Genomic DNA, 23,433 nt, shown 5'->3' with positions numbered 1-23,433 from the left:
CTCCTGGGACATCCATCAAACCAGGGCCGGGTCTGGGGCTTGCTGTTGTGGTGGGGTGGAGTCAGGGGCTAAAAGACAACTAATGAATTCAGGAACCGGGGCCACTCCAGATATAGTCTCCTCTAAGACACAAAAGAAGCGAAATGAGAGAATGAATTCTCTGAACAAAGAGGTAAGGCACTTGAAGATCACACAGCTTTGGAATAACAGCTGGGCTCAGCCTAGGTGATGGGGGAGCAGGAGAAACTGCAACTCGCCCCGTTCTCCAGTGCCTTCTAGTCCCTCCCACCTTTTCCTGAACACTCACTCATCTAGGGGGTGGGGGTCGGGGCACAGACCTGACCAGGGAGGCTGGGTATAGGGGTCAGCGCTGCTAGAGCAGGACAGGGACTGTGGTGACAGAGCCAGGAGTGCAGTTTCCAGGCTCTCCCGCTCACGTGGAAAGGTGCTCACTTGGGTAGTAAATGGCCATTAACTGTGATTGGATGGCCATCAGCTGTGGTTAGTTGGCCGTCAGCTGTAACCAGTGAGCCATTGGCCACTAATATAACTGCCGTGGCTACGCTAACAGAAAATGGGGGCTAGCAAGCAGATGGTGGCTGAGTTGGCAAGCGCGGATTGCAGATAACACGGTGGATTGCAGCTAGCGAGGTTGGTTGGCAGAGAGAAGTGGACGGCAGGTTGCGGATCATGTGGCTCCTGCTTCCTGTGTCTCCAACCCAGCCGCCAGCGAGAATATAGTGGTATGACTCCCCTATCTATGGCTCCGTGGGTGTTCCTTTTTGGCCTCACCATGTCCTGCGTTCTTATGTGGGGAGCGGAACCAGAGAGTCCACATGACACCCTGCATGACAGGGACCAGACAGTTTTCTGTCTGGTTGAAGTGTTTGGGTTTTCCTTTAGGCACTCAGAGAGATGGATGTATTTGAAGTAGGCACAAGGTGCTCATCTTTTCTCTTTTAAAATCTCACCTTGAAAGCCAGCATTAAAATGGAGCAACTGGGGGCTTCAAAGCTACTGCAAGCATTGGACCCAAGCAAGGGTTGGTAAGTGCCCAGCCTAGGACAGGTACAGTCGAGAGAAGGGCCAGAGCTGCGGGGTACTTGAGGTAGTACTGACAGGATGTGAGGATTCTGGGAGAGAGACAATACCGGATTTTTAGCCCAGGTGAGTGGGTAGCTGTGCGCCTTTGAACTTGAGCACACATGTGTTTAAGTGAATAGTCACAGGCCAAAGTTTGGGACAGTCTTTATTGGAGCTTGGAATGTCAGCAATTCACCTTAGTCAGAGGCAGACTGTGTGAAAATGAGCAGCAACAGTGGTGGACACCCAGGTCCAGGCTACATTAGGAATCCTGCTCGCCTGCAAGCAGTACACAGGCGCACACACACACACACACACACACACACACACTTCTACACAAACTTACACTCTCACACGTGCTCACTCACTCCTGGTGGGTCTGAGGCCAGGCTCCCTGCCTGCTCAGTCTGCTCTCCATCTCTTGGAGAGGACTTATCTGCTCTGGGGGGATCCTGAAGGAAACCACTTGAGGACCAGGGCCAAAGGAGCTGGAAGCTGGAGGCGTTTTGCAGTTTGGGAGAAGAGGATCCAGGGGTATGGGAGAGATTGCCAGGGACCAAGCAAAGGAAGCCCTGCTGGACCAGGGCAGCGGGGAGAAGATGCTGGAGAGGGGCTTGGGAAGGACAGGGTGAAAGAAAAGGCTGTCTCCTCTCCTTCCCTCACCCCGTCCACACAGCTGGGGCCCGAGTCCTGGGCATAGGAAGCCTGGGGAGCATCAAGGGGTTCCCTGTGTCTTAGGAAGGCACTGAAATGGGGAGCAGATCCAGGAGAGCCTGGAATCTCCCCCAAGTACCCCCAGGGGGAAGGTAGGGGGTGAAAGAGCAAGAAGGGTCTTACATGCCGGTTATGGGGGCAACAAGACTGGGGAAGCACGAATCCTGCTTCTCACCCCAAACACAGGGTGGGTGATGCACTGAGATGTAGCCCCTCTGACCAGCAGAGAGGAAAGGGCTAGAGCCAGTGTTGCCCCTCTGGTCCCCAGGGCAGTAAGTTGGGGAGCCTGGCCTCACCCATGTGTCCGTGGCGGGGGTGGGGGCAGGATGGAGGAACTGGAGCCTACAGCCCCTGGGGCCAGGGCTACCAGAGCACAGCCCCATCCAGATTCCCATAGCCAGGCTCGGCCCGCAGCCGCCAGTACGTGTTGTTAGTCACCCACCACTCCTTCCCGCTGCCATCTGTCTGCCGCCTGAGGGAAGAGAACCATGGAGGGAGAAGGGTGAATATCCAGAATTAAGACTGATCCAGAGATGCTACCTCCTGCTGCTGGCGTCACTCAAAGCAGGAAGGGGAGGAGGGCTGGGGGCCTGCATTGCAGAGACCCAGGGCGAAGGCAAAGGCACCTGAAGAAGCGAGCCTGGTGGACGATATTGTTCTCCTCCATCACTTTGCGCCTGTCTCGCTGAAGCTGCTCAATCCTTCTCTTCTGGGCTTCAGCGGCCTGTACATTCCCCTCCTCCAGATACCTGGGCATCCAGACTGCCGTCAGTGGAACTGTCCCCTCAGGGACGCCCAAATCCAAGGCCTCTGTCCCCTGCCCTGCTCTACCCCAAACAGGCCCCATTTCCCTGAGGCAATGCAAGGAAGGAAGGACAGTCCCAGCTCTACACAGAAACCCACGTAGGGGAGAAGCCTGGCAGTTCTAGGGCAGCGCCCGCCTGGCACTGACCTCTGGTCTGGCCGGAGCCGTGTGTCTGTAGAAGGCAGTGACCGTTTCAGCTCTGCCGTCAGCTCATTCAGCTCCAAGGCAAACTGAGTGAAGCCGAAGTTTCGCTCATAGTCTGGGGGCATTGAGTCTGGGGGGAAGGCAGGGGCTGGGGCAGGTGGACTGTGCTGTAGCTGCCCTCACCCTGCCCAACCCTCCCTGACCACCCCACTTACTGGGTTTCCAGATGCACTGACCACCGGGTGGGGGTCCCCGGTACAGCCCTTCGTTCCACTTCCCAAAGAGACGGTGGAGAACACGACCACTGCGACTGAACACAGCCCCCTGCACCTCGTGGATGTTGGAACTCCAGTATTTGGCCTGTGGTGGAGGTGGGGGAGAGAGTGGGGGGCTTAGGGAGGTGTCCCCTCCCCTTCCGCAGGGTGAGTTGCTGGGGGCGGCTGGGCAGGGTCAGGGATGCACGCCCACCTTGCAGAAGGTTATCTTGCAGTGGCAGGAGCTGTCCTTTGTGTTCCGGATGAGCACCTCCCCATAGTGCTCGATCCAGCGCTGGCCACTCAGGATGTTGTGAATGCAGGATGTCACCTTGTTCCATTCAAAGTGGTCCCCAAACCTGAGAGAGACAGAGCATGGGAGGGCAGCTGGCTGGCCCTCGTACAATCCTGAGCCAGAGAGAGCCTGTCTCACTGGCACAGGTCACAGTGGTCCTGGTTCTGGCTATACCATGAAGGGTGACATGGTATACCATGTATATATACCATAAATGTTATATTTATATAATTATAAATGTTGTATTTATAACACACAGCAGCCTCCCCAGAAAGTACTCAGCTAACACAAGCTCCTAAGTGCCTAAGTCATGGGGATACAAAACACAAACAGGGCCCGTGCCTCGAGGGGCAGGACGGTGGTAGGCCTGTTCTATGACCGCATCCGTGTTACTCTTATTTTATAGAAGAGCAAACTTGAGGCTCTGAGGCATCAAGTCTTTTTGCCGCCTGCATAGCTATTAAGTGACAGAACCAGGACTCCCAGCCAGGACGTCTGACCCCAAAGCCCAGGCTCTCCCTGACCCTGACCCCTGCACTGGCCTCTGGCTAACTTCTGGACCACGCTGGGTAAGCCCCTCTTCCCTGGCTGCAGTCCCCCCTGTAAAGAGAGCTGGATGAAGGGGTTTCAAATGTGGTTTGTGACCAGTCCTGAGATCAATTTAGGGGTGTGTGTGTGTGTGTGCGCGCGCTGCCATGAAGTCTCAAATGCATTTCTTACTGTGAATCATGGTCAAAAAAGCATGAAAGTCACTGCACCAGATGAACTCAATGAGCCCTTCCAGCTCTACCATGCTAAGATTTTTCACCTTTCTTTATTGGCAACTGCTGCAAATATGGGTGCAAAGTGTACAGACACTGCCCACTCCAAGCAGCTTCAGGCAGGATCTTTCTCTCCTATCCCTCCCACCTCCCCGTCCCAGTCTGGAGGATGGCCTGTAGACTGGGCCCGGGGGCTGAGCGCTTAGGAACACTCACCTGGGTAGGCTGACATTGACTGTTCCCACAGGCACAATCTCCAGGGATTTGCCCCAGAACTTGTTCTTCCACTTCATGTCTGGAGTTAGGTTGGGAGAAGAGAGTGACAGCAGAGATAAGAGCAGAGAGTGTTCCAGCCCCTCCGCCATCTGCCCTTCACCCCCAGGCCCACCCCACCATGACCCTACCTCACCTTGCCAGAAGATGAAGTTCTCAGACTCTGCATGGCACGCCGAGATAGGGGGATGGTGGGAGACCTTGGTGAGCAAGGAAGTTCTCTTGAGGCTGCCCTTAAGGGCCATGAGGTCTGCTCCTGACCCCAGGGCCCCTCAGAGTCCCTTACCTCCAGCCCCAGTTCCCCTAAGAATCAGAAGATCAGTTAGTTCCAGGTCTCTTGTCCCTCTCATCCTTGGCCATCACCCAATTCCATCATTCTCTCTTTTTTCACAAGGTCCCTCTGTTCTCCCTTCTCACTCACTCGCCTCCTTGCCACCCCTGTCTATGGAGCCTTCCAGAGCCCTTGCTCAAGCCTTTGAAGTCCTCTGGCAGTGACAGGCGGGGTCCAACGCTCCCACGAGCACCCTCTTCTCTCACCTTCTCCCTGCAACCTCCTCACAAACCCTCGGAAAACCCTGGCCTTGTGCACTTTGAAACAAACGGCTCCACATCTGGACTCTTAAACTCCTGTGTCCCACAAGCCTGCCTGCCTTGCCTCTTTCTCCGTTCACTGTTGCCCGTGGCTCCTGCCAAGACTTCCAACTGCTCTGCTTTGCCATGGCCTGTTACCAGCTCCATCTCCTTCCCACCCAGCTGAGACTGCTCAGTCATGTCCAGCCCTCTCGCCCAGCACCCTCAACAACCTGCTGCCACCACTTGCCACGACTCCCAGCACTGACTGGCCGCCTCCATGCTGCCCCAACTCCACGCTCTTCAGAACCGTCCCCCTACCACCACCACCATCACCACCTCTCCATGTAGCAGAGACACAGCACACGCGGGGAAACTTCTAATTCTGCATCATGTCTGTCCTGGGCCCTCACATCACCTATAACCCTCCTCTGAGGGTTGATACCCAAGCCACCCTCTTAAACCAGAACCCTCCCTCGCACAGTCAGAGGGAGGACAGAGGCCAACTCCTTCCAGCAACTTATGGGCTCCCACCCCGACCTGCTGCCAGGCAAGGACCCCTTCCTCCTCCACGCTACCCGCCACCCCTTCCTGCAGGCCCCTCACTCCTCCCCCCACCCCCCTGCACTTTAGTCTTTCCCTCTACATTTCTCTTTCTCTCTGGATAGAAGTAGCTCCTGTTTCTTCCATCTTAACAAAGAGTAAAACAAACACTGGCAGCGGCTGTCCCCTCAGAGGAGTAAGGTGGAGGGTCGTTTTGTTTATTGTACACACTATTGGACTGTGTACACTTGTCACCATGTTTTCAAAAACATCTAAACAAACAAACAAAATGTCTCAACCCTTTATCTCCCCCTCTGGCTGCCACTCTCTCTCCCTCTTCTTTCCCTCATGGTAAAATTTTTTGGAAATAATCTGCATTTTTCTCTATTTTATTATTATTTGTTTTTTACTTCCAATTTACACCAACTGTAATCCAGCCTCAGCCCCCAGTCTTTGTCTGAAATCTTCCTTGGCAGGAAGCCAATGACACCCCACTAAGCGCCACCCCCCTTTGCCTCAGAGCTCCTCCACCTTTCCTGCCGGCCCTCCTCTCCAGACCGTCTCCTGGGAGCAGTCCATGACTTTCCCTGCCATCTACACTGGTGACTCCCCTATCTGTCAGCCCCACCCAGAGCTGTCCGGGGAGCTCCAGGCCCACATCCCCCAGGGCCTACTGGACATCTCTCCTTGGAAGTCAAGTCCCCATGACAAGGAGCCTCCCTAACTCAATGACCTTCCTCACATTCTCTCCATCTTGCTAACTGGCACCACCACACACCCACCAAATCCCCCAATCCAGAAATTCGAGGCCACCCCAGACTTCTCCCTCTCATCAACCACCTCCCCGACTCCTTACTTGTAAGAACATTCTGCTGACCACTGAGTTCTGTCAAGGGCAACACATAAATAGCTCTTGAATCCTCCGTCCACCCAATCCAGCTGCCACGGCCTAAATGCAGGTCCTCATCAGCTCTTAGGGAGGTGACTGAAATGGCCTCCTAATGGGCTTCTCTGACCTGTCCGTACACCACTGCCCGAGTGTTCTTTACAATTCTGAGCATGTCACTCTATTACTTAAAACCCTTCAATGACTCCCCGTAGCCTTCAGGATTTAAAACACAAACAAACTCCTCCTTACCGTTACCTACAGGGCTCCTCAGCGTCTGGCCCTGCCTTGCCTTCCAGCCGATGTCTAACTCCTCCCAAACACGTTCATCTGTTCGTTACACGGTCTGGGACATCACATTTTCCCCACCGCCTGGTACTCCTGGTGAACTCCAATTCAGCCTTCAAGACTTAGTTCAAGATCACCCTCTAGAGCATGCCTTCCCAGGGGAGCTGACTGGCCGCCTATAAGCCTCCATGATCCCAGCTCTAGAACATGGCACAGTAACTCCTTATTTCAAGTCCGTCTCCCACACTGAATGGGGAGCTCCTTCAAATAGAGCCCTCTGCACTTCCAGCATAGGGCCCAGTGTCTAGCACTGAGCCAACTATCCTGTGTTCTCTCCCATGCCCTGGCCCCTCTGGAGCCCAGATGCTATCCTGCCCCAGACACCCATGAGGCCAGCCCTGTTCTCCAGGGCCCACACCTGCTCACTGATGAAGCGGAAGCCTCGGTCAGGCCGCTCACACTCGTAGGTCTCCCCCAGGACAGGGTTGAAGGGTTTGCAGCCCGCTCGGTGGTACGTGGAGGAGTAGGCAGAGACAGCAAAGGCTGCAACGTACACCTGTGGGCGGAAGGGCAGGGAGACTGCTAACGGGGGTCGGAGGTAGGGATCAGAGAAGGAGATACTGTCCCGCCGCAAGCAAGGACTGGGGAACTGGGGAGGGACTTCAGCAGCTGCCCAGCCAGGATTTTCTGGGAGGCAGGGGCCCTCAGGAGGAAGAGGTAGCCTGGCTGGGCCCAAGGGTGGGTGGGGGCTGGTACCATGCGCTCGCAGGGGTCGGCGATGCGGCTGGCCTGGTCCAGGAGGCTGCTGTACTCAAGCTCCTCACAGAGCCGCTGCAGAGTGTTGAGTGGCTCGTTGAGCTGCACAGGCATTGACACCTTCGACAGGTCCTTGCCGATGTTGTTACGCAGTATGTTCCACAGGCTCACGTCAACCCCAGGCCCGCTGGCCGCAGGCAGGCAGCGGCGACGGGGTGGCCCCGGAGCTCTCCCTGGAACACACACCCCTGGGGCCCACCACAGCCGTCACTCTCCCAGCATCCAGACACAGCAGGCCCTCAGGCTGGCCCACAGCCCTATTGCCTCCCAGCCAAGACCCAGTCTCAACCCACTGCGGGGCAGGACAGCTGGGGATCTAATTCTTGATCAGCTCCCTGGTGGGCAGCAGGGTAACTGCACCCCAAAATCCCTTCCCTAGTCCCCACCCTTGCTTTCAGTTCCTTTCATAAACACAGAAACCAAAGTCAGGATGCAGATTATTCCATCCACTTTATAGATGAGGAAACAGGCTCCAAAAAGTAAAATGACTTGTCCAAAGCCACAATGCTAAAAAGTGGCAAAGTGGGATCTTTTCCCTCTCTATCAGGCCCTATGTGAGCCTTCTCAGAAGACCAGCTAGCCTCGAGGCCTGAGCCTGACCCACCTCCGCAGCCACTGCTGGAACATTCTGTAACTCACAGCTTAGCCTTCCTCACCTCCTGGGGTCACCTCTGGAGTCAGCATCCAAAGCCCTTACCCCACCAGTTACCACAAGGGACTGCCTCCCCAAAGGGCCTGGGCCGTGGACAACACTATCTCTCTACCACCTCCAGCCCCCCCCGCCCAAACACCTGGCTGGCACCTTTCTGATAGCGCTGAGCTCCCCTGAGGTCCAGCACCTCCTCGGACAAGCTGGTGGTGATTTCACTGGTGCACGACTCCTCTTCCTCTGAGCCCTGGGCCGGGAAGATGACAGGCCGGGCATACTGGGCCTTCCCCGGGCAGCTGGGCAGTGCCCAGGGCCTGGCAAGACTCTGCCCAGCTAGCCCTTTGGTGGGAAGGGGAAGAGAACATATTTGGGGGGGTCTGAGCCCTAAGACACTGCCCCAAAAGGCCTGGAACCACCTGCCACTTTGGGAGAAGGAGGGCCTGGCCCTACGACTGGGGCAGAAAGATCAGGGACTTGTTGAGACAAAGGAACGGGAAGTTGGGAGTTACCAAGATTCAGCAGGGATGGAGATTAGGGATCAAGGGAGATTTAGATCTGAAATGGGGTTGCAGGAAGATGGCTGGGGTGGAGCTGAGGCAGCAGTTTCAGGAGAACCCAACAAAGATAAAGCACGTTAAACTGGAAGAAGGGTCCCCAGCAGAGATTTCTGAGCAGGGCCGCTCAAACCCAGCAGGGTTAGACATGTTCCCAGAGAGAGCAGCGGAGGCAGATAGAAAGGATTGGGGAATCTACACATTGTAGTCTCTCTGAACCCCACCCCTACCCTATATTCACAGGGTTCTTCTCTCTCACTGCCAGCTTCCCTCCTCCCTCACCTCATTCTCAGAAGAGCTGGCGGACAGGAGAACCTCGCAGGCATCAAAGAACTCTGTGTGGGAATCAGCGAGAGACAAGACGCTGCTCTGGGAGAGCTGGGGGGTCAGCTCTCGCCCCTTCATGTACAGAGCTTCTTGCTGTGGAAGTAGGACAGGTCAGATCCCAGAGGCCAAGCCCGGAGAGTCAGGCAGGGCTCCCCTTGCCTGACAGCTCCCTTGAGAGGGAAGCATAACCAGGACTTTCACTGTCTGAGTCTGAAACCTGTTGAGCAGGAGAAGATGCAGGGGGGGCGAGCATAGTGGAATGAACACCAGCCTGTGAGTAAGGAGACACGGGTTCCACAGTAAGTGCTTACACTTCCTGAGTGCTGATTCTGAGCCCAGCTCCGAGCACTTTGCTTGCATTAACTCAATTAATCCTGCGACTCATCCTATGAAGTAGGTGTACTTACTACCCCCACTTTGCAGATTAGGCTCAGGGTCACAAAGTTGGCATGCAGTGAAGCCAAGTTCAAACCCATGGAGTAGGGCCCCCGAGTCTGTGCTCAGAATCCCTAAGTCCCAGTGCAGCCGGTCCACAAATGTGGGAGGCTGAGCCCAACAATTAGACTCTTTGAGTCTCTGTTTCCTGGTCTATGAACTTGAGGGTAGGAATCACTGTCCACAGGCCTCTGAATTAAAAGTAAAAGCAATCTGCACACTGTTAAGGAATGACCAAGCTGCAGCTGCTGCCAATGTTATGAGCTAGGATTTCTGGGCTCTGTTTCAGGTCTGAAAACCATGCCTTCACTCCTGCTAGGACAGAAATGGTCCCCACTGCCCACCCGGTTCCTACCTCCTCAGGGTTGAGGGAACTGAAAGAGTCTGCCGTAGTGTCTGAGGAGATGGACAGCGAATGGAGGCGTCTTGGGCCAGCTGAGGCCTCAGAGACCTGTAGGGGGAGGGGGAGGGGACAGGGTACCAGGAGGATGAAGCCCTTCCCTGCCCTGCCATGCAGAGGCTGCCTCTGTAAACCCCCCACCCCCCCCTTCCTGGCCCAGATCCACTATCACCCCCAGGCTTGCAGTACTCAACTTCCAGCCCTCTCCTCCCACCAGCCACCTTGTCCCCAGGCCTCACCCCCATCCTGGACAGCTCTGAATCCTGGTGCAGTTCCCTCAGTTGGTCCCGTTCAGCGGTGAGGGCAGCCAAGACGCTGCTGAGGGAGCTGTGCACTGTCGGGGCAGGGGCAGGCCATCAGACTCCTGTCCCTCCCCCTCCCCCTGCCTGCCCCTCATCTCCTCCCTCACACACTCACCCTTCTGGGCCAGGGCCCAGAAGTTGCGCTGCAGGTGGGCATAGTCTGGGGGTGGCAGCCCGCGGGATCCTGAGTGGTCCCGGGACTCCAGGTAGCGAGACAGGTTGGGAACAGAGCCATGGAGACGCCCAACCTGTGGGTAAAAGGGAGGGGTTGAAGGAGAAGCCTCCTTCAGTACGTCTCACCCCCGTCACTCGGGTCCACACCCCACCTCACCCGTCCAATGGTGTCATCCTTGGCAAAGCTCTGTGTGCACCACATGCGGCTGGTCCGTTTCCCCTTCTTGGGTCTCTCAGTTGTCACCGAGGCCTGGCAAGTCAAGGTGAGGGGAGTTTCACTCTTAGGGTGGGGAAAAGGGCAGCAACCATCAAAGCTGGAGAGAGGCAGATGGCCACAGAGGAGACACAGAGACAACTGACATCCCAGAGGAAGAAGACCAACCCCCGGCAGAAGCATGGGCACAGGACGAAGGGGTCATTCCAAAGGAGCGCAGAGACAACCCTGAGGCAGTCTGGACATGGAAAGAGAGGCAACTAGGAAGATATGTGGCTCTCCTGAAAACAGCAGTCACATAAGGGGGACTGGGGACCAGTCCCAGGAAAGTGATGGAATGAAGGCGGCAAGCAGGAGAGAGACCCCTGGACAGGAGCCTGCCTCCTCCCCTGGACCTCACCTGGTGTGTGGGGATAACGGGGGCTGAGGGGATTCGGTGCAGGGACTCCAGGCTCTGGAGGAGTCTGTGTAGTTCCTGGAGCTTCCCCTGACACTCAGAGAGCTCTGCGGGAAGAATGAATGAGGAAGACCCTATCCCAACACTGGCCGAGCACCCCAAAGTCTGTCCCCTAGCTTACCTTCCTCCAAGGGCTTCACCCAGCGGCCAGAGAAATCCTGATACTATCTCCCCGTCTCCCGCTTGTGAGCCCAAAGCAGTCCCCAGTTCCCACCTCTGGGTCTGGCCTCACACTGGTTTCCCAAGATGGCCAGCACCCCAGTCTCCACTCTGTCTCCAGACTACACCTTACCTCTGCTATCTCCCCACAGGCGGGGGAGGGGCCTCATTCTCTCTCAACGCTTGGTCTGCACTTCCCCCCAGCCAACATCACAGCCCCTACTCCAGGAACCCGATGCCAGAGCACCCTTCCCAGGCACTACTCCTCAGGACCCCTCCCTGCATTGGCATTCTGTGCTAAAGCCTGGCCCTGTGTCCGTGTCTATCCATGCGCCGAGGGCACGAGCCCAGTTGCCCTGTGTAAGATTAGGGCTCCCGGGACAGAGCCTGGGTAGACCCTATCAGCTTGGAGACAGAGGCTATCCCCCCCATCAGACTGGGGCACCCTGAGGCAGGGCTGAAGGTAACAATTTCTCCTCCTTGTGACTGCTGATGTCACCTAGACCTGACAACGTGGGCCCTACCCATCGAGGCTCAGTGCCAGGGGCCCCTCACCATGAGAGCAGCGGTCTAGGCCATCACTGCCCCTCAGCCAGGAAGACACCTTCTCACGAGGTCCAACCCCAGGAAGAGCTGAGGCATTAACCACTGTGGGAAGCTGGGCACCCGGAACCTGCGGGGTAAGTCAAGGGTCAAGAAGGATGGTACCCGCCTCCCCGGCTTTCACAGTTCCCTCAAGCCGCCAGCCCTGAATCCCCACATCTCCTGGCTCAGGACCCATCTTACCTTCTGGTGAGTGGTGCTAGGCAGTGGGCCGCGGGGCATGTCCAGGCGCTGGGCCAGGCGGTGGGCACGCAGCTGGGCCACCCAGCTCTGGAACAGGTCCTGGGATTTGATCTGCAGAAGTGATAGAGAGTAGGGGGAGGCTATATGAAAGGAGGACTGCTCTCCAGGGACAAGAAGTCGGGGCTCTGGTCCCCAGGCGAGCAGGCTCGCTCCCTTTAGCGCCCAGCTTGTGCAAAGGCTCCTGCGGGGAGGCAGAGCACAGCTTCCCCAAGTGTCTGAGCCCTTAGCGCTGCGCCTGTTCACATCAAAACCAACAGGGGCGGTTTGCCATTGGCTACTAGACACGATTCCCTTCTTGTCAAACTCAGGGATAAAGAGACCCTCAGCCCGTCCCCCTGTCTTGTGTGCCCCAGTGCCTCTGCCAGGCTGGGTGCCAAGCCACCACCTGGCTCCCAGGGATGTCACCTTGAGGTGGTAGATATTGTCTTCGGTGTCAAGGTCAATGCGCTGGGCCTTTTTGTTGATGGACATGACAGATAGTCGGACATCAATGGAGCCATGGAGCTTCCCCTTGGTGATCTAGGGTGGGGGGTCATGGGGAGGAGGAGGCTGCTTTTAGATCCCTGGGCCACAGAGCTACCATCTCCCTGAGGCCACTCTAGGCCCAGGGCCAAGCAATAGGTTCATCCTCATGCCCAAGTAACAGTATCTGCAGGGAGTTGTCAATTGTCCTCCTGTGCGCAGAATTCAGAAGTCACATTCTGAGCTTGAGGGAGTCACAGAGCAGGGAAAACTATCCCCACCCTCGGGCGTCCTTCAGGCTGAGGAAGAGAGAACCCAGGAGGCTAGGCCTTCGCTTTCTCATTCCCAGCATGAGAAGGGGACAAGGATAATAAAACTCCCCTTTGTGGACACTTTTGTGCCAGACACAGTCCTGAGGGCCCTTACCAAGAAAATGACCCTACAAGTGGGTGATGACACTCTCCTCAGCTTAGAGACGAGGGAGCTGAGGGCTAAGGAAGACACTTGCTCAAGACCCCACACCCAGGAATGGTTTGCTTGGGATTCAGGCCCTGCTCTGGAGGATTCCAGAAACCCCCTGCCTGCCCAGAGCATTCTGGGGCCAGACTCCTCCCACCACCCCACGCCAGGGCCTGACTCACATCTTGCTGAGTGGTTGCATAGCGAAGGATCCCGTCCTCGAGCACAAAGTATCTCTGTGACGTTGCCCAGGAGGTACAGGACCCGGATAGCCAAGAGGAAAGAGTGTGGGGAGAGAGCAACCACTCACATGGACTTTTCTTCTTCTCAACACACCCACCCACCCCACCCCATCCCCGTACTGCCCAACCCACCAGCATCTGCCCACCCTACCTTGTGCCAGCCCTTCAAAGGCCACTTTCTCTTCTTGAGCAGGTGGCCTTCCTGCCTCTCAGGCATGATACCCTCTGCACCCCTCCGGCCCCGAGGCTCCTCCATCACCTCCCACAGCTCGGAGGCCTGCAGTCCAGGACAGAGTTGGGGAGCCGCTGGTGAAGCCCCCTGGGGCCAAGTGAAGCCCACCCACTGCCTGCTTCCTACCCTCAGACCTGCTGAGCACCACTGGGCTTTGCAGATTGAGTTCTCTCCACCAGCGAGGGAGGGTCTCTCTCTTGGAAGTCCATGGAGAAGGGAGAGGCTACTCCCTCTGAGGACCAGAGCGAGGTGAAGCGGAAGGGTGTCGCCTTGTCCCGAAGGGGTTCTTAAAGCAAGAAAGAGACCCCATTAGCATAGACCCTGCTATCACCTTCTCCACCTCCATTCTCGGAGATGAGCTCACCAACCCATCTGCTCCCCGACCTGCCTCTCCTGGGTCTGTCCCTACCCCACCTTGGGTGGGCCTCCAAGTCTAGACCCTCCCACTGCAGCCACTGTGTGCTAGTTCACTGAAAGGCAGACCTGCGCCACAGGGAAAACCAAGAAAAGTCCACCCAGCCCCACCCTAAACACACATTCCTGGGCTCCAGGAAAAACTTGGTGTTATCTCGGGAGGATCCCCTGGGGGGTGATCAGAGGTGAGGCAGGGGAGTGAAGAGGCTCCAAAAAAGGCCAAAGGAATTCAGAGACTAGATAAAGCAAGATCTCAAACCAGCTCCTCTCACTTCAAGACCGTGTACCCCTACCACCATGGCTTGGAGACTCCCCTGTCATGACTCCCCTGCAGAACCTCCCAACCCCTTTATCCCAACTCCCCACCAGTTGGTCCCCATATCCTCCAGTTCTTGGGCTCCCATTTTCTACATAGGGAAACTGAGGGCTGAGACAGCCCCCATTTTTCCCTGTGCCTCCTCCCATCAAACATCCCCTTAGGATACCCACTTTGGACCCTCAGTGTCCCCCCAAAACCTCACCACTGCCTTTCTACCATCCCATTCCTTGGGGTACCCACCCAAAGAGGGCAGGGGACTAAGCTGATGGAGACACTGTGGGGGGGGGGGGAGGAGAAGTGGCTAAGAACATGCCGAGGTCCACACAGGTCCTGCAGCAGTGCCCACAGGCACCCTTGGCACCAGCCCTGGCCATCCTGGCTCCACAGGGAGATCAATAATGCATGAGACCGTGTGTGTGTGTGTGTGTGTGTGTGTGTGTGTGAGAGAGAGAGAGAGAGAGAGAGAGAGAGAGAGAGAGAGAGAGAGAGAGAGATGGGGGAGGGGACGGAAGGGGCAAGGTTAGCCGGAGCCTGGGGAAACAGCTCAGATCGTCCGAGGGAGCTTGTAAGCACCTGAGGAATTGAGGCTAGAGGGAACAGGGACTGGTGGGGCAGGGATGGCCAGGAGATCAGGGCAGAGGGGCCCATGCTGCCAGAAGCTGATCCAGGTGAGGAAACTCCTGCATTCAGCCATTGAAAGTTCCGAAACTCTCCTGGCGTTTGGGTATCCCTGTGCCCTTTTCCTGCCCTGTGGGACCTCGGCCTCCCACTGCTTGAGGGTAGAGGGGGAGGCTCTGTCATTAGAGGGTGCAGGGTCGAGATAAACCAGGTGGGTGCCCCCTCTCCACCTCCATTCCCGCCCCCCGTCTCCGGAGGAGCAGACCCGCCAGCTTCAGGTAGGAGGAAGCCCTCGCCAGGAATGTCAGCTGATGCCAGCGTGGCCCCCTTACCCCAGGGTCCATGGACGCCAATGCTCCTTGGCCCGCGCGCGCCGGTCTGCCTCTGAGTCACCCTCTCCGAGTCGCCCGCTCCCTCCTCACGGAGCTGAGCAGTGGCAGCAGCTGCTGCAGGAACCAGGAAGGAAGGAGACGGTGGAGCCTCCCCTCTAGCCGGATCTCCCCAACCTTCCCCTCCCCCGTCCCTCCTCCCGCCAAGCTCCAGGCGGCCGCTCAGCTCTGCCCCCCTGCTCCCCGGAGGACTCAGAGCTGAGTGACTCCCCAACGCCAAGGCTTGGGAATGGGGACAGAGTCCCCACTGGGCACAGTTCCAAAGGGATCACAGAGGACTGGGGAGCTGCTGGCCTCAAGCCAGTGACGGTAAAGCGTTTACTGACTAGCATGGCCTTGACCCCACTTAGTACCCAAGGCCACTTCCTTATTCACTCCCGCCTCTCGTTTTACATCTGAAAATAGATTGCAAAATTTGGAACCAGCATAGGTATCAAGTTGATGGGAAAGGATGGATGCCCCTTTGGGACCACAGTAGACAGTGCCAAGAGCAGTCAGCAGCGCAGTCAAGGCTTAAACGGGGCAGCTGGTGGCCCCCACAGAGGCTGTCACTGGTCAGGCTGATGGGGTGGAGGGGCTGGAAGCACCTGTGCAGTAAGACAAAACCCCAACCTGCTGAGTCTCTGCACCAGGAGCCGGCCTGGGGCAGGAAGCAGCTGGCTGTTAAAGGGCTAGCTGGAGCCAATTTGGGTACCCTCCCTTTTCTGAGCACTTCTGCCCTTCTGCTGGAATACTGTGTTCAGCTGCTCCATTCTCATTTTCAAAATCAGCTCTTGAGAAAGGTCTAAAATTCATTCAAACGAATGTGAAACAAAGAGCTTTAAGTGCCGTGAAGCCACTTTCTGGAAAAAAGGATTTTAGTGGTGGGGCCTCAAGCACCACCAGCAGGGAAGGGTGCAATGTGGGGTTTTTCCTTGATCCAGAAATGACTTAGGCTACTCCCCCCATCCATCTCATCCCCACATGGCTTTGGCTGACCCTCTGGGGTCTTACACATCTCTCAGGAGAACCTGCTTGCTCTCTCAGCACTGCTCTGACTACCCCAGGGGGATGCTGTCGGCACTGATGATTCTCGGGGTCAGGGAGAGCACCGGGAAGCACTGGCCACCCTGACTCTGGCATCTCAGGTGCCCTTTCAGATCACATTGGTTGAGCACCTCTGGGTGTCCGGCACAGAGCTGGGCACTGTGGGCGGCCGGTCCTGGACCAGGCCACAGAAGAGCTGCTGCAGGTCACCACTGCCAAGCAGGTGCCTGTCCCGGACTGAGGCACTGCTCCAAGTCCAGAAGGAATGCTCAACAGCCACTCTCCCCACATCACCCGTTCCCACCCAGAGCTGCTCCAAGGACGAGGGTTAAACACCCTCTCCTTCATTAGGAACTTTTGTTCCCCAACACTTGGATGAGGTCTTCTATTTGAGAGCCGTCAGACCCCCTCATTGATACAGAATCCCGGTTTTCCCCCAGCTCCTTTGCTCAGAACCAGCTGAGACATGTTAGCTACTGTGCAAAGCTGGCAGCTGCCTTCAAAAGGACATGCATGAAGAAATGTCACCTGTGAAAGTAGGGACAAGGAAGTAAAAGGATTGGACGTGGGAAGCAGGATTTTCTAAGAAGGGAAGTGAGAATCAGAGACGACCCTGAGAATAAGTCTACAGGGAGAATAAGCTGATAAACAGAAAAACAGACTAAAGTAACCTGCATTTTTTTTTATTATAAAGCAATGTTCCCAACGTTTCCACAACATGGCACACCCTCAGGGTGGAGAGCTTCCTCTAGTGTAGAAATCCAGGGCATGATCTTCAGAGCAGAGAGCAGGTTCAGGTCCTTGATCTGCCACTGACCAACTGTATGACCTTGGACAGGCTCTAACTTTTCTGCCTCTTAGTTTTCTTCTCTGTGAAATGGGGCTAAACTAACATGGTGAGAAAGAAAAGAACTAATATGGAAACTGGTTAGCAGGCAGCCTGCCACAATAGGCTCCCAAAAGAAGCCATTCTTAGCACAATTATTCAGTTTTGCTATTTTGACACGAGGGGACAGGCTGGGGAGACATGTGCAAGGGACAGTGAACACAGAGGCAGGGGGCAATGTCCTCATCTGTTCAGCTTCTCTGCCTTGGACATGGAGAGCTGAGACTGCTCTTGTCAGGTCCCAAGGTGGTAAGGACGGAGACAGTGATTAAAAGCCTCCAAGGAAATGGACTCTTTCTTTATCTCCAAGTGGCCCTGTGCCTGAAGAGGTCATCGTCAGTAGAAGCCAGGGAACACACGTCACCCCCACCCCAAGTTCTTCCACATCTCCGGAAGTACAGCACAGCCCATGGGGCAGGGTGTGTTTATGGGCAGGCTGGATACAAGGCTGGCTATGAGTCCGGAACAGGGTCGGAAGGGCTGGGCTGCCCACTGGCTGGCATGACGGGGTCCCCCTCGTGTTGCTGTCTGACGTACTGATCCAACAGGGCCGTCAGCTGGAGGGGCTGGTACTGAAGCAGGGAGTGGGTCTGGGCCATGAGGAGGCTGAGCCCTCCTACCAGCTCGCCCTGCACCAAGGCCAGGCTGGGAAGCTTGGAGTAAACGATGAAGCCCTGCCTGCTGAGGATGGTGTCATCGATGCAGCCACCTAGAAGAACACAGGGTCAGCTGGGCGCCCCGCAAATGCCCTTCTCTGAAAACAGCATTCCAACCCAGGGACCGTTGGCACTGCCCTTCTCTAGCTCCCCGCCTTCCCCCATCTCGTTCCCACAGTGCCCCGCCCCACGCCTACTCCAGGACTGATCCCATCCCCTTCTTCCTAACTCTTCCCTAGAACACCCTTACAGGAAGCATCTACCTGGGCTGACCCCCACTAAGTCACTGTTTCCTAAACTTTCGTGAAGAACCATGGAGTGTGTGTCTGTGTGTGTCTGGGAGGTCGGGGCGTTATAAACACAGATTCCTGCCGCCTCCCACAGAGACCTACAAAATCAGTCTTCTAGAGAGAAGCAGCACCTCTGGGGATTCTTAGAATCGGGGGGTTCTGGAGAACATTGCTCACTGTCCTTCAGCACCCTTTACTTGGGCTATCTGTTTTAAGTATCTCTGTGTGGGTTTCTGCACCTACTACCTCACTGCTAGCCTCAGAGTCTGAACTTCCTCCCCCGAGTACAGCCCTCCCTCCCTTTCCTAATCTTCCCTCCAGTGCAGAAGTGATGCCGGGCAGCTGAGCCCACACAGGTGTTAGAATGACAGGCCGCCCTAACAAATGGTGCTGTGGACTCAGGGCCCCTCTGTGAGAGGTTGTCCATGGTCTCACTCACTCACTCATGCCCAGCAGACGGTAGGCACCCGGCTCCTGTAGCACCTGCTCCCTTTACCTCACCAACCGGCGGCAGGGTGCTTACTCACCTAGCAGTGGCAGGAAAGGCACACCCTTCAAGATTCTCATCATCTCCTTGACCTTGGGCTCTTCACTGACCAGCAGCAGGTTGTGCCCCACAAAAAGGGGAAGCAGGTTTTGGTACTTGGAATTTTCCAAGAAGGGCTTCAGCACCTGGAAGGCCAGGAAAGCAGGGTTTACTGGGGATGAGTGGGAGGAAGAGCCGCCCACCATGGTCACAGACGGTATCAGGCTGAAGGTCTCCTCCCGGACTGCAGTTTAGGCCCCAGACTAGAGGTTTGCTGGTACAGTGGAGCAGTTGAAGTGTCCTATGGAGGGAGAGATGCTGGGGTCTGAGCTGGCGGGGGAGGGGGAACACAGGCAGGGCCCATGAGTAGGGCCGCTCCCTACCTGGTTAGGGAAGACCTTCATCAAGATCTTGTGTTTCCGTAGCCGGTGCCGCATAAGAAGCTTATCCTCTGCACTCAGGGCCACATTCTGGCAGACAGCTATCATTCGGTTGTCTCGGAAAACAGCTGCTATCTCCCGACGGAGGAGCCGGATGAGGCCAGTCTCCTGAAGTCAGGAAGGGATGACCAAGGGGACATAAGCTGCCTCTTCTCCTTGCACCCCTTACTCCCTCAGGGGTGGGTGCTGGACTTCCAGTGATGCCAAAATGTGGGGAAGATCAGGGTACAGGCAGGACAGTTGGGCCCCTGACTCTCAGAGACACGTTCCATCTCCCTCTCTATCCTTTCACTTTCGTTAGATAACTGCAGTCTTTAGAGTGGTGTTTCTCAAACTTGAGAATACTCAGTCCCCCGCAAACTGGTCAGCAGTCTGACCCAGTCAACATTATTTGACAATAATGTTGTCAAAATTACTTCAATTATCCCTCTGACACTATACTCATGTTGAATTGCTTTACCAACTATAAATACAAAATAACTCCTTTGCAGTGTTAATTCAAAATTGAGGCATTTTCACAGAACAAGACTTCATTTTCTTAAGACACTGTTTCTCAAAGTTGAGAACTTGTGAACCTGAGAATATATTCACAGATCTCCATAAACGCTGTGTAGGAGATTTTTATTTTTATATACCACAGCAATGGTTCTAAAATTTATTGAACTAGTGGAGTACCTGGAAGTCATGGTGCTCTTTGCAGAATTCCATGAAAATATTAATACATACAAGGTAAAATATGGAAGATTCACTATGGTGCTAAATCTAGATTCTAGATCTTCCCTGTCCGATACAGTAGCTGCTTGCCACATGTGGCTATTTACATTTAAATTAATTAAAATTAAATACAATTAAGAATTCAGATCCTCCGTCACACTAGCCTCATTTCAAGTGCTCAATAGACAGTCAAATGTAGAATATCATCCCAGAAAGTTCTACTGCATGGTGCTGTTCTAGTCTTCTATAATTATGAGGTAGCAAGCACTATTGGCTTAAGAAAAATTATGGGGGGATAAACTCGTGTAGGAAAATTCCATCTAATGACTCCACTGTTGTCTGAATTGGGGGCTATCAATCCATTTTTCTATCAGTCAATTCTGGTTGGGCAACAGCTAAATCCTGCTGAAAGAATTCCAGACATTAAAACATGGTTTGTCAAGCACTCTACAGGTTGACCTTTCAGGGCTCATTTCAGATAGCTCTTTGCTTTCACGGGGAGAAAACCCAGATGCGTGGTTTCTGGCCAACCATTAAGTCCTTGAGGAATCTCGGCCAAACAACTCATTAACCTCTTGCATCAGTGTTTGACATCTGACCTAAATCACTCAGGCTGCAGTTGCTGCTCACCTACCCACATCCCAGCCACTGCTGGAGAGGACAGCCAAATAGTCCTTCCGCAGCAGTAGCCAAACTAAAACTAGAATTTATTAGTTATTACAATAACAGGAAACACCATAAAGTCACAAATTCCCCACTGGTCTTTCTGTTCCATTATAAGAACAGAAAATCCCTATCATTCTTCTAGGAAAACATGGAAACTTCAAGTACTTCAAGACGGGAGAGAGATACTATCCCCTCCCTCCACCTGCTTGGATAGCTTTCACACACATATTTCTGGAGACAAGTAAAGACTGAAAGAAATTCAGGAGGCCCATCCAATCCACAGAGCCCAAAGACTAATGCCAAATCAAGTGCAGATTCCATTTTAAAGCATCTGGGTCACGGGGTCAAAGTAAGTAAGTAATGATGTGGATGATTGTGTCCTGGAGTCCTACTTCATTACGGCCACAGAAACAAGATCACTTTAATCCACCATCCCACCATCAAGTGACATGACCACTCTCCTCCTCACCTCCTGGGGGGGCCTGGAAGGACGTGTTAGGCATCTTGGATTGACAGCAGGTTTGGGGGGGATATACTCAGTCACAGCCATCAGCTTTTGCCGTTCAAAGTGCATCACACGACGGTGGCGGGTAACAGCCTTGGAGCCACAACGGACAGTCTGAAGGGTGGGCAGCCGACCTGGGAGGAGAAATGGTAGTGCAATGAGATCCAGTCTGCCCCAGATGGAGACAAAGCCCACCCTCTAGGCAGAAATAACCATGGCTCACAGAGCTAGACTCAGTGTAAGAGTGAGATGAAACATTTCCTGCCAGAAATCCTGAATCCCCAAACCTTCTCTTTTAATGGATGACCGTAGGTCAGTTGCTTGATCCTTTGAGGCTCCCATCACTCCAGTGCTTCTTTATGCACAGAGATGAGGAAAAAAGATGAGAACCAAAGAGAAAGTATTTGAACACATTAAAAAAAGGGAGATGGGGAGAGGGTTGAGCAAACTTTTTCTTAAATAGCCAAATAGCCAATATTTCAAGTTTAAGAGCCAAATAGTCTCTGTCACTACTACTCAACTCTGTTACTGTATCACAAAAGCAGCCATAGATAATATATAAACAAATAGATGTGGCTAAGTTCCAATAAAACTCTATTTATAAAACATGGACTAGGGCCGGCCCGGTGGCTCAGGCAGTTAAAGCTCCGTGCTCCTAACTCCGAAGGCTGCCGGTTGGATTCCCACATGGGCCAGTGGGCTCTGAACCACAAGGTTGCCGGTTCAACTCCTCGAGTCCTGCAAGGAATGGTGGGCAGCACTCCCTGCAACTAAGACTGAACATGGCACCTTGAGCTGAGCTGCCGCTGAGCTCCCGGATGGCTCAGTTGGTTGGAGCGCGTCCTCTCAACCATAAGGTTGCCGGTTCGACTCCCACAATGGATGGTGGGCTGCGCACCCTGCAACTAGCAATGGCAACTGGATCTGGAGCTGAGCTGCGTCCTCCACAACTAAGACTGAAAGGACAACAACTTGAAGCTGAACAGCACCCTCCACAACTAAGATTGACTTGGAAAAAAGTCCTGGAAGTACACACTGTTTCCCAATAAAGTCCTGTTCCCCTTCCCCAATAAAGTCTTTAAAAAACAAAAAAAAAACACATGGACTAGCCCTGCCATAATTTGCCAACCTCTGGTCTAAATCAGTGGTTCTCAAAGTGTGCCCCCACCCCCAACCAGCAACATCAGCAACCACCGGGAAATTCTTAGAAATACCAGTTCTCAGGCCCCATTCTAGACTTACTGAATCAGGAGCTCTGGAGTGGAGCCCGGCAAACAGTGTTTAAACAAGCCTTCCAGGTGATGCTGATGCATGCTGAAGTTTGACAAACACTTCTCTAAGCAATGCTCTGAAGTCTTCTCCCATGATTTGAAGCAAGAGGGAAAAAACGTTACACCGCCCTCACAGCTCCCCCAAACAAGTCTCCCTTCCCTCCACTCTACTTGTTTGCAGGCATTGCTGGAGAGCACCCTTCAAAAGACAAAGGAACCACTCCAAAGTACTGAGCCAAAGTGAACCCTTCATCCTCGACAAAAAAACCCAAGCTAGAGCTTCCCCCTTTCAGTCTTTCCCATCTAGGATGGGATCTCTGGGAAAAGTTCAGCTAGAAGGTGGCTCTAACAGTCAGACAGCCTGGAGAGTACCAGCGGTCACATAACCTAACTGTTAAGAGCACAGGCTCTAGATCAGATGGAACCATATTTTAATCTCTCTTCTGCCACTTACTAGCTGTGACCTTGACCAGTCACTTGAGGATGCCTTCTTCATAAGATGCTTAAGATTTAAATGAGATGATACATGTAAAGCGTTTATCACTATGCCTGGCCTGTAGTAAGTGCGCAGTATCATTCATTAGACAAATACCTATTGAATGCCAAATGTCAGGTACTAATACACCTGTTAGCTATGCTGAATGAACATGGTTCTGCCCTGATGGAGTTTAAATGCTAATGGAGAGATAACAAACAAATGCAAAATTATAGACTGTGATGGGCTAAGGCGTCAATAAACAGGGCACAAGGTAGATTTAACAGGGGAAACCTGCTTTGCAGAGGGTGGCGAGGGCAGGACTGAGGTGACATGTAGGCTGAGACCTTAAAAAGACAAGGTCGGGGCGGGGAGTGGTCTAAGCAAACTGGAAGCGAGCAAAACCTGGGTGGTGGATTACAGAAACCCAAAGAAGGCAGGGGGACTGCGGCGTAGAAAATGCGGTTGTCGACAAATGTGGTTGTTGTCGACGCTGCTGCTGTGTCGCGGTTATTACTAGAGTCTGTGGAATCACAGGGAATTAGATTGGGGAAGGAGGCCGGCGATCTAGCTGAGGTCATCGGGAGTTGTCTGGGGTCAGAGATTACGGAGGGGATCAGTCGTAGAGATGGGGAGACGAGGACTAGAGAGCACCGGCCGTAACGTGCCGTGATGACCTGGGCCGCTCCTTACCCGCCTGGGGCAGGAGACCCCCTCGCAGCATCCCAGCCACCGACGCAGCCATTGCCACCGGAAGGATAGACGGGACCCCAGCGAGACGGAAGGAGCTAAGGATTGTGGGGCCGGAAGCAGTGGGCGGACCCGCCGGCTGGAGCAGTAATCCGCATGCGCTGAGCCCCGCAACTGAGAGCCCTCCCCCCACGCCCCACCTGG

General features: G+C 54.5%; 2 protein-coding genes across 5 annotated transcripts; both read right to left on the bottom strand.

The window, feature by feature from the left end:
* Positions 1-1,238: 1,238 nt before the first annotated feature.
* On the bottom strand, positions 1,239-13,625 carry OSBPL7 (oxysterol binding protein like 7). Of its 2 annotated transcripts, XM_033091498.1 has the most exons (22): positions 13,479-13,625; positions 13,264-13,389; positions 13,053-13,106; positions 12,355-12,468; positions 11,890-12,000; positions 11,659-11,776; positions 10,888-10,991; positions 10,431-10,523; positions 10,215-10,347; positions 10,037-10,131; positions 9,753-9,848; positions 8,918-9,055; positions 8,235-8,328; positions 7,373-7,620; positions 7,035-7,172; positions 4,466-4,529; positions 4,273-4,351; positions 3,215-3,359; positions 2,962-3,106; positions 2,750-2,876; positions 2,424-2,546; positions 1,239-2,269 (listed from the first exon to the last, which is right to left on the bottom strand). In XM_033091498.1, the coding sequence occupies exons 1-22, from the start codon at positions 13,551-13,553 to the stop codon at positions 2,161-2,163; spliced, it is 2,529 nt and encodes an 842-aa protein (XP_032947389.1). In that variant the 5' UTR covers positions 13,554-13,625; the 3' UTR covers positions 1,239-2,160. The 2 variants fall into 2 exon arrangements, 1 of the variants encoding a protein (XP_032947389.1); XR_004421385.1 differs by lacking the exon at positions 1,239-2,269 and having other exon boundaries at positions 2,750-2,832.
* Positions 13,626-16,777: 3,152 nt separating this feature from the next.
* On the bottom strand, positions 16,778-23,341 carry MRPL10 (mitochondrial ribosomal protein L10). 3 transcript variants are annotated; one of them, XM_033091045.1, is made up of 6 exons: positions 23,233-23,326; positions 22,036-22,148; positions 20,758-20,927; positions 18,852-19,016; positions 18,470-18,614; positions 16,778-17,705 (listed from the first exon to the last, which is right to left on the bottom strand). In XM_033091045.1, the coding sequence occupies exons 3-6, from the start codon at positions 20,860-20,862 to the stop codon at positions 17,449-17,451; spliced, it is 672 nt and encodes a 223-aa protein (XP_032946936.1). In that variant the 5' UTR covers positions 20,863-20,927; positions 22,036-22,148; positions 23,233-23,326; the 3' UTR covers positions 16,778-17,448. The 3 variants fall into 3 exon arrangements, with proteins under 3 accessions (XP_032946936.1, XP_032946934.1, XP_032946935.1); XM_033091043.1 differs by lacking the exon at positions 22,036-22,148 and having other exon boundaries at positions 23,233-23,341; XM_033091044.1 differs by lacking the exons at positions 22,036-22,148; positions 23,233-23,326 and adding an exon at positions 22,961-23,160.
* Between the last annotated feature and the right edge of the window lie 92 nt (positions 23,342-23,433).

This window comes from Rhinolophus ferrumequinum, chromosome 21 (assembly GCF_004115265.2).
Source record: "Rhinolophus ferrumequinum isolate MPI-CBG mRhiFer1 chromosome 21, mRhiFer1_v1.p, whole genome shotgun sequence".
NCBI lineage: Eukaryota > Metazoa > Chordata > Mammalia > Chiroptera > Rhinolophidae > Rhinolophus > Rhinolophus ferrumequinum.
This window is presented reverse-complemented; position numbering and strand designations above follow the sequence as displayed.

Bases quoted from the DNA above. Each gene is read 5' to 3' on its own strand.
- OSBPL7 (XM_033091498.1), bottom strand. From the start codon at position 13,553: ATGGACTTCCAAGAGAGAGACCCTCCCTCGCTGGTGGAGAGAACTCAA. The intron at 13,107-13,263 runs GTAGGGTGGGCA...GCAACGTCACAG, and splicing joins CTTTGAAGGGCTGGCACAAG to AGATACTTTGTGCTCGAGGA. The intron at 10,132-10,214 runs GTGAGTGTGTGA...CTGCCCCGACAG, and splicing joins CTGGGCCCTGGCCCAGAAGG to TGCACAGCTCCCTCAGCAGC.
- MRPL10 (XM_033091044.1), bottom strand. From the start codon at position 23,120: ATGACCTCAGCTAGATCGCCGGCCTCCTTCCCCAATCTAATTCCCTGT. The intron at 19,017-20,757 runs GTGAGGAGGAGA...TCCTGACTTCAG, and splicing joins CTTCCAGGCCCCCCCAGGAG to GAGACTGGCCTCATCCGGCT. The intron at 18,615-18,851 runs GTAGGGAGCGGC...CTGGCCTTCCAG, and splicing joins TGAAGGTCTTCCCTAACCAG to GTGCTGAAGCCCTTCTTGGA.